This window comes from Phalaenopsis equestris, unplaced genomic scaffold, assembly GCF_001263595.1.
Source record: "Phalaenopsis equestris unplaced genomic scaffold, ASM126359v1 Scaffold000428, whole genome shotgun sequence".
In the NCBI taxonomy this organism is placed as follows: Eukaryota; Viridiplantae; Streptophyta; class Magnoliopsida; order Asparagales; family Orchidaceae; genus Phalaenopsis; species Phalaenopsis equestris.
The window spans coordinates 5,620,797-5,630,570 of record NW_018164869.1 but is presented as its reverse complement, the minus strand read 5'-3'; the positions used below and the strand labels follow the sequence as shown (position 1 = coordinate 5,630,570).

The following is a 9,774-nucleotide window of genomic DNA, read 5'->3' as shown; positions in this document are numbered from 1 at the left end:
GGTCGTTCGGACCACTTATTTTAGCAATCGGGACGAAAATAAAAATTCACGTATTTTTAGCCCGCACGCGAAACCGTGGTCCAACAAGCGTCTGTCCTAAGCGGAATCAACATTTCGGACTCACTCGCGTGGTCTGTTTCGTCGTTCGAGGTCGTTTAGACCACTAGCAAACGATCCAAAATGATAATTTGTGTATTTTTAGCCCGTATTTGAATCGTTAACGACATGGATGCCCTCCTTAAGTAATATCGACGTCCTGGATACACATGACATCAAATGGAGTTGTGATACGACAACAAGTCGGTAATCAACATTGCCAACAACTCAGTGCAACATGATAGAACCAACCATGTGGAGAGTGATGGATTCTTCATCAGGAAAAAGTTGAGTAATGGGCTACTGGAGCTGAATTGTAGTCACTAGAGAGCAAGTGGTTGGCTGCCTCACTGAAGTACTTAGTTCATTATATTTGTCTAGGTTATGTGATAAGATGGGCTTAGTGGATATTTTTTGCCCACCTTGAGGGGGAGTGTTGAGAATTGGAGAAATCTATGGGGTTATTTGTAAAATGTTGTAATTACCTATTTAAGCTCAGATTATGAATGTACATATTAGGTTTTGAACAATTCTTTCTTGTAGTTGTTTGCAAACGATGTTCATTTTTGAGAAACTTAATTGTTGATAACATTTCGCAGAAGCTGAGGAAAGTTAGCTTTGAGGATGTAGTAAAAAATTCATAGCAAATACCTACATGAGATAATGGAAAGACTTTTGATGATCAGATGGATCATGTTTCCTTTGCATAGTCTATTGTAATGCCAGGTTAAATCATTATAGCATTCGGAGTGAGGACATGACTAATATAGGTGTATGAAAATTTAGCGGCAGATGCTTGTTAAATTTAGGGTTATCTCTTCAGATGTAACATTTTTGCCACAGAGGTCTCTGGTTATTCACTTTAGATGCATCTTAGCTTGATGTGATCTTGCAATACTGTGCTCTTTAGTGCTTGGGAGTTTTAGCTTGAAGATGAGAAAAATGGGGATCTAATTTTTTTGCAATATTGAGTCAGTTGGAATAATTGTTAATTGACAATCCCTTATGGGAGATCCTATTATTTCTACCGTGCGTGCTGATTTTCTTTTAATATCACACCCCCAATTTGGTCTGTGTTTTGATAACAGGCAATATAAATCTCTCTTGCATGCTCTTGGATTTTGGATTTTGGATTTATTAGAGGAAGTAATGGCTTTGTGGTGCCTGCAAGGAGAAGTTTCCTAAGAGTGAAGTAATCTCTAGGTGTAAGCTTCTTGAAGTTTTTTCTTTTTATGTGCTAGTGTACTTGAGAATTGAGACATGGATGATGCGTGCTCTTATTTTTGTGCATCACAATTAGAGCTTCTTCGTTGAGTGGATTAAATTCTTTTTCCTCTTGTTGGCATAGGTTTTGTGACTTAAATCTTGGTGTTTTACACGGTGTGTGTTTTCTCCCTTTCATGTTTTATTTTGTAGCGATTATGTTCAATCCTCATGATGCTTTCGTCTCATTTCTCATGGCCTCTTCATTTTAAGAAATCTATATGTTTGAAATAGTATTATGTAAAAAGAGCAAATAATAATCTCTAGGTGCAAGATACTTGAAGTTTATTCCTTTGTGTTTTGGTGTACTTGAAAATTGAGAAATGGATGGTAAGTGCTCTTATATTGTGCATCACAATTAAAACTTCTTTGTTTTGGTGGATCAAATTCTTTTTTCTAATTTATGAGCATATACTTTGTGACTTAAATCTTGGTGATTTACATGGTGTTTGTTCTCTCTTTTATGTTTTATTTCGTTGCACATTTTTATTCTCGATCCTCATGATGCCTTCATATTACATCTTGCGCATGTTCATTTCAACAAACTATATCTTGGAAATAATATTATGAACAAAGGACAAGTAATCCAGCCACCATATATTTTTTCCTGTTTTTTTTTAATGACACGTTTATCGAAAACTTAACAACTTAAAACTGTTAAATTTGCATTCTGATGTTCTCAGTCAAAGAGCTGAAGAAACTCGGCGCAGAAATAAAGCTCAGTGGCAATTCGGCTTTTATTGGAGGAACAAAACCTGAAAGGTACCTTTGGGTGTAATTTAGAATTTATATATTTCATCTTCAATAACAACTCTGCAATTTTCTACTTCCGTTTCCAATGCATTCTCATTTTCTCCACACATTACTCAGAATTGCGCTTTCTGGTGGCCGGGTTCGAGCAGCTGATTTGAGAGGCGGAGCTGCACTGGTTTTGGCTGGAATGGCAGCTTCTGGAATTACTGAAGTTGAAAATATTGCTCAAATTGATCGTGGTTATGAAAGATTTGAGGAAAAGCTTTTGTCACTGGGAGCAGACATCAGAAGAGAGAGTGAGGCAGCAGTAAGCAATCATCCATCTGTAGTTTTCACATAAGTTGCCATTTTATTATGCAAAGTTTTGTTTCAGAGAAACTCACAGAAAGTCTCATTTTGAGTTACAGAAAAAAACCAATTCTGTAACTCTATTCTTTGATAATTTTTCATTGCATTTATGACTGTCTGATTTACATGTGATTTTTTAGTGGAAGTAGTATTATTATCTCTATTTTCGTGTATTGCGTTTTACCGTAAGGAGGAGTACTTGGTGGGCTTATCTAAATTATAGTGTTCTTACCAAGTGAATGTGGTAATTTACTAGTAAATAATGCATTATTTATTCAGTCTCTTGTATTTGATTCTATTGTTATAACTTTCTATTTACAAATCAACGGGCCTCTTTCATCCATTTTTCAAATTCTCACTCAAATATCAAAATTCATGGTAAAACCTCAACACATTTTTTATTTCTTAAATTCTCAATAGTTTGATCGTAGCACGTATAAATATATATGTTCGGTAGTTCAAAAAAATCACCTGTCGGTTAATTTGTAAATATCAATATTTTGGGTGATTTGTAGATAATGATCCCTAAAAATTATTACAGCCTGAGTCCCTCTATAGATGGGTAGCTTGCATTTGATGTTCTAGGATTGAGACTGAAGCACACAAAATAAGGAACTAAAGAAAAAAAAAGTACCAGTAGCCCCAGATGTTATATATATGTATATATACAGTTAGTGTTGAAATCATCTTACCATCAAGAGAATTCAAATGAAGCCTCTAAAACGTATACCCTATAAGTTTTATAGAGTTGGTTGTGGAAGCCTCCAAGGCATGGCTTATTAAGGCTAGAAGAGATATTCCTCTTATAACAATTCATATGCAATTCAGACCAGTTCTTTATATTTGATTTCATATAAATTGGATATTATTGTGAGCTTATCAATTTATAAAATCATTGTATGTGTTGTGAGGGTGATAGACTTGTGACATCTATAAAATCACTTTTGTTTGGAAAATAACGTTGTATGCAATATTAATATAAGCAAAAATATATACATACATATAAGGAACTTGTATTTTGTTGGTAAATTTTCATTGTGCATATCATTTATGTAGAGGTATTGTAAGCTTTATAGATGGTGATCTTTTCTGATTACCTCCAAAATTTGGAAGAACTTTGGTTATAAGAAATTTTCTTTTGATTAAAATAGTTTGGGTTACGCTCGCTTGAAATCTGAGTGTGCGTAATTAAAGAAGCTAGTCACATGATGTAGGAGAGTACGTAAGTTTACACTCATCTGAAAGGAAAATGTATCGGTGTAGGACTTCTGCCCCATTGAAGTCCTTTTATTCTAAATTGTGGGTTCCTAACTGGGGGGTTAGGTAGGCGTAGACGTTGGCCCTAGGGTTAGTTTTTAGGCAAAATCACGTGAGATGTTTTTCTTCCTGCTCTTTATTTTCTGTTATTGGGCACTTGTGGTTTTAATTACCTTTTGCTATTTCATGTTATTTTTTTAACACATTTATTCTTTGCTGTAATATTTTGGTGAATTAAATTTTAATAATATAATTTCTTTTTATTTAACAAAATAAGAGTAACTTAAATTTGATCTTCTATAGATATAATAGAATCTGAAGTAATTGAGGAATAATGACTACTATAGGATGATATCAATCTTGGAGATGATAAGTGGACAATGAGAGATGAATACTAAAGATCGAAAAATGACAGTCGAGTGGAGGTTGAATAATGGTCAATGGAATATGGTGGAGATGTGGCTGTGATTAGATGGTGACAATGAGACAATGACAGTCGGACGACAATAGTTGAATAATGATGGTTGATCGTTAGTGTTAGAAGGAATAGCTTTAGAATTCTTCAAATCTCTAAGATAAGTTTAAACTCATTTCTAGTCTCCTTAGGTGGAGAATGAAGCTCTATTTATAACTTCTAAGAGTGATTATTTGATAAATCTAGTTAAGATATCGAAACAATCGGATAAATAAAATAAATCACATTGATTGTTTCATCATGTACTATTTTTTAAATATTGATGTACTTTAATAATCTTAAAACTAAGTGATTTTAAGCTCTTTAGATTTCTCTTATTGCTATCCTCAATTCAATTGTAAGCATATAACATTTAGAGATTATTTTTTTCGTAATTAATGTTTACAATTTTTTTTACTGTATCTCAAATGCTTGGTTCAGGCGTACTTCACTCAGATCAAACATTTGATGTTGTTGGCTTTTCTTCTATTGACTATTAATTACTTAAGATGTATTGTAGTCATGGAAGAGTTTATATTATTGAATACCAAAACAAATTGCAAGGCGAAGAAGATCGCTTATTAGCGTTGAGGTGACAGTTTTAGGGTTCGAAGACTACAATAGAATTTATAAAATTTTTGGTTACTATGATAAGACGTTGACTATTAGCTTTCCATTGATGTTTGGTGTTGACTAGTAGCTTTCCATGTTTTCCAAAGATCTATAGCGAAGACTTATCTATCTCTTGCGCTCTTTAGATCTTTTTAGTTAAGAAGATAAAATGTAACATTATTTTCAAAAGAAAATTTTGATTGGTTGAATACATAATAGCTTTAAAAGAATAAATTTTTAGTTACATTATGAGATAGAGACTATGACTTGGAAAGATAGAGATTAAATGTGGAGCTCAATTTTTTTAAAGCTACTTCAGTGTTGTTATCTTCATGTTGAGTTTATTGGAAGTAGCATGAGTAAGCAAACAATTGATTTTTCCTTCTCTGATGCCTTTTAATGTAAAAAATTATGATTTTTGAGGGAGGAATGGATGCAATAGCCATAAAACTAGATAATATTTATTAATTAAATATTACATTTATATTGAAATGTTGTGTACTAGAATGATTGGATTGAATTCTTCCAAAGCAAGTGAAAGAGTTTGATGCCAAGAACTTTTGTATTATGTCCTCCAAAGTCCTGAATGCTATAAAGATAAAATTGCAGCTTAATTAGCTTGAATTAATTTAGAGTTAATGAAGATAATTGGGGATATAATATCCACTAAACTACCTATGCCAATTAATTTTTTTTTTTTTATATAGCATTGATAGTGACAATTTTAGTTCAGATGATTAGGGAAACTTGATGTGGATAATGTATTCCATCAAGGTCAAAATTATCAAGAATAATTTAATTCTCATACTCTAGATAATTTTTTATAGGAGATATAAGTTGTGATGTTATTTTTAATAATATTATTAATACTCCAGATAATTTTTTTAACATGAATTTGATGATATTTTTTTTATTTTAAAACTATTAATTTAATTTTGAATTGCCCGTATAAATAATGAATCAGATGGTCTTGACGTATCAAATGCTTAATCACTTGTTTCAAATAAATACATCATTCTTTTAAATATCATTTTAAACTATGAAATTTAATTATTGGAATTGATCTTCATCATTTTAAATTTTTAATAATCTAACCAGCTTCACGTGTTTAGAATTTTAAATCTTCATTAAAGTATTTGCCTTAGATATATTTAATGGGATATGGTTAGATGACTCGTACTAATTTTGGTGAAATTAGCATCTTTCATCTTTTGACTATCATTATTTTCTTCATGATAATGTTTGTGCAACACAATTAAAAGTACTCTTATGATTGTTCAAACTACTTTTTATGTGCATTAGTGACCTTATATGCGTTAAGTTGTGCTTCTATTTTATTAACTAAACAAAAGAGCGAATTCCCTCAGGTTAATGAAGAATGGAAGTGCTATAACAAAGTCCTCTAAGAAAAATGCAATGAGTTATAAAAATTCTTTTAAATAGCTCAAGAAATGCTTGTGTGATTTCACATGCTTTAAAAGAATAATTTGAAAATACTATTTAAGAATTATAGTAAAATGCAATGAGTTTTTGATGATTATTCAATTACTAATGAACTATTCAACAAAAAAATTTATAAAGATAGATGAAGGAATTGATAGTCTTAATGGGGAGAATAAAATAGAGATGGAGCTTGATCGTCCTTGAGCGTAGTAGGTAAGACCTAATAAAAGAGCACATCATGGGCCTTTTGAATATGCATGATAGTAATGTAACCCATTATACTGATGTATAGGAGGCGACTTAAACCCCACTAAACTATGATTTTAGAAAATAGCATCTTATGAAAGTTGTGTCGAGGGGTTGTTTATTTTTATCTCTCTAAAAAAAATCTCTGAAAATATATATTGAACTTTAGTTAATAATGTTATGTTGAATTCACTAATATTATAAGAGATTTATAGGTTGATTGGGGAACACGATAATGGTTGATTGAACTAGTAGTATCAAGAAGATATTGGTGAGGCTATCGTAAAGGAGCTCTAGTATGGCAATGAGAGAGGTCTGCATGGATGCCATCAAATTTATCAATCTCAGCATGATATTTATTCTGTTGTAGGCGAATTTATCATGGCATGATGGAATGATGATATCATTTGTTGGTAATTTCTATAACAACTCAAAAATTTGAGTTTGTTGCCCTTCCATTTTGCAAAGCTGATCTCTAAAGTTAAGCTCATTTGTTGGTATTATTGATTGAAAAATTAGTTATCGGTCATGACAAAGTCATTTTAAAGTATTAGCGATGTTTTTCATTTATAGCAACAAAAAATTACAAGTAAGAAAATTCAAGATAATAAAGTGGGATTTACATTATATTTTTACATGAATATCTTGCACACACACATGCAGATAAAAACTTCAAAATTTTATGTAAATGATTTGGGAATAGAAAAAAATATGGGAACTAACTTAGATTAAATATTCCATTATGCAAGTAAAATTACAAAGCTTTTTTATTCAATTAGAGAAGACGTGATTAAAAAAATAAAGTGCTAAAATCATGTTGATTATAAATACAGTGAAGCTGGAAGTGGTGTTGGGATAAAGACAATGGTTGTATAATGACGGGTGGGCGATGATAATTATACATTTATCATATGATGGCCGAACAATAATGAATTATGTGGGTTAGAAGACGATGAATAGACTATTGTGGCCGAGTGACTGTGATTTGAAGATGATTATCTAGCAATAACATTTGAACTAGTTTAATGGTTGGCCGTGTTCATTTGTATTAACCTCCACATCAAGCTCTACAGTTTTTAAGTTCTTCAAGATCTCCTCAAATTCAAATTTACGTTGGACTAATATCATTCGACCATCATATTTTTAGAGTGACCTTTAATTTAAACAACGTGAAGAATGGAGCTCTTTTTAAAGCTTTTAATTGCGGCCTTTTATTAAATTTAGCCAGATCTAAAACACTCAATCAATCCATCAAATAACTTATGTTGATTTCTCAAATTCAAGATCATTTATTAAACAATTAAGTGCTTTCTTGATGTCAAAATTAAGCGATCACAGGCTCTTTAAATTCTTCTCATTGAAGTGCTCAATTTGATGATATAAACATATAAGGTTAAGAAATAATTAAGTATTTCAAAGTTTATGATAATACTTCAAATTTTTTACTTGAGCTTACTTTAATTCAAATCGAACTACTTTTTTTTAGCTTGTTGGACTCTTCCTATGCGACTTTTAAGTTGAATATCAAAATACCAAAACTGATTATTTGATGATCTTGAATTTAATTCAAACTATTTTTAATTTAAACATTGATGTGTTTTTTTTTATGTTTATTATCTTTACATTTATCATATGTTTTTGAATGAAATTGCACTTTAAGAAAGATTATTTTCATGTTTATCTTCCAGGTATAACACTTGGAGCGAATTGGAGCTGCAACGAGGTGAAATAGAGACAAACGGGAGCAAATGGGGGTGCTGCCAGCAGGATGCCACCTTGATATTTGGCTGCAAATTAATATTCATTTAATAATTTAATAAAAAAATAAATTAAAATCATAGGAAACAAAATATTCTTTCCTATCTTCGTTATTATATATGGAACTGTCATTTCATCTTTTTCAAACTACGGAATTCGTACGTAAGCATTTTGATCATTCTTGTAGGTAATCATTGTATGACATCAGATTAGGTCTGATAAGCTCTCCAAATCCTCCAACCGCGTCAGCTTGCTTGCTTTTTTGGTTGGCGTTTGGTCTTTCTTAGTTATAGTTGACGAGCTCCCAAGCTTTTGTCCCTCCCCTTTTATGATAAAAACCAATTGTCTGATTTGCTCTACCCTCATACAACGCGCTTCTAACAAATCCAAAAGAAAACTCAATTCATCCTCTTTATATCTATATATATACATGCATCAAAAATATAATAGCAATGATCCTTGAAATATCTGAAGATTTAGAAAATGAGAGTTTTATAAAAGTGGGCCAACCAACAGAAGATGAAGCGGCTCACTTATCCGATTGGATGCAGCTGTCCAAGCTAGAGCAGGCAAGGCCAAAATCGACTGAGTCACAAGGACGATCTTCGTTCAGAAATAAGACAGACATCCAAGCCGAGCGACATGAAGAAGCTGACAAGAGGGAAGATGTAGCCACTCAGAATGTCCAATCATACCAGAGGTGTCCAGAACCCACCCCATCTATTTTCAAGAATCGACAAGTGACTAAATCAGTCGACCGAACTAATCATGTCGTCTTGACGCCAGTCGAGCTCAGTCGACCGATAACGCCAACTAATTCCAACAAATTGAACTGGCTCTGCCGAGCCGAAGTCATACAAGCTCAGCAAAATGAGCTAGATATTCCTCGAGCGATAGACTCATACATGTAAAATACCTATAATACTAATCACATCCCACATTAAAGTATATGCAAAAATTGAACATCGCTATTTTGTACTATACCCTATAAACAAGAAAATTATTTCATGAATAAGACATGACATATCACCGTTAATTACTATTCTTCTCTCTCTCTCTCTCTCTCTCTCTCTCTCTCTCTCTGGACGCACACTCTATTCCTTGGGATGAGATTCACAGATAAATCATGATTCGACACACACACACACAACACACACACACACACACACACACACACACACACACACACACACACACACACACACACACACACACACACACACACACACACACACACACACACACACACACACACACACACACACACACACACACACACACACACACACACACACACACACACACACACACACACACACATATATATATATATGTTGAATCTCACATTGTCTTGTGAATTATACCAAAAGAATAGAGTGTAGGACAGAAGGAAGAGAGAGAGAGAGCGAAAGATGAGTGCACTATTTAACATTAAAATGAGGGAATTGTGTAATCTTTTATTTATGAAAATCACTGACTAGTGTAAGTTGATCAGTTTTCTGAGCTGCTGGGTCTTTTTTTGTTAGACTCACCTTCGCCACATC

The 9,774-nt window shown here is 32.7% G+C and overlaps 1 protein-coding gene across 2 annotated transcripts in view; it reads left to right on the top strand.

Annotated features, from left to right (window-relative positions):
- The window catches only part of LOC110027505 (UDP-N-acetylglucosamine 1-carboxyvinyltransferase 2-like), a 17,227-nt gene extending 8,988 nt beyond the window's left edge, over positions 1-8,239 (top strand). The window contains exons 5-7 of one of the 2 annotated variants that reach the window (XM_020728971.1): positions 2,043-2,121; positions 2,230-2,419; positions 8,161-8,239. In XM_020728971.1, the coding sequence (XP_020584630.1) occupies positions 2,043-2,121; positions 2,230-2,419; positions 8,161-8,166 (275 nt within the window). In that variant the 3' untranslated portion in view covers positions 8,167-8,239. Of the gene's footprint in view, positions 1-2,042; positions 2,122-2,229; positions 2,663-8,160 lie in introns of those variants that run through there. The other variant, XM_020728970.1, reaches the window with a different exon arrangement.
- Positions 8,240-9,774: the final 1,535 nt, after the last annotated feature.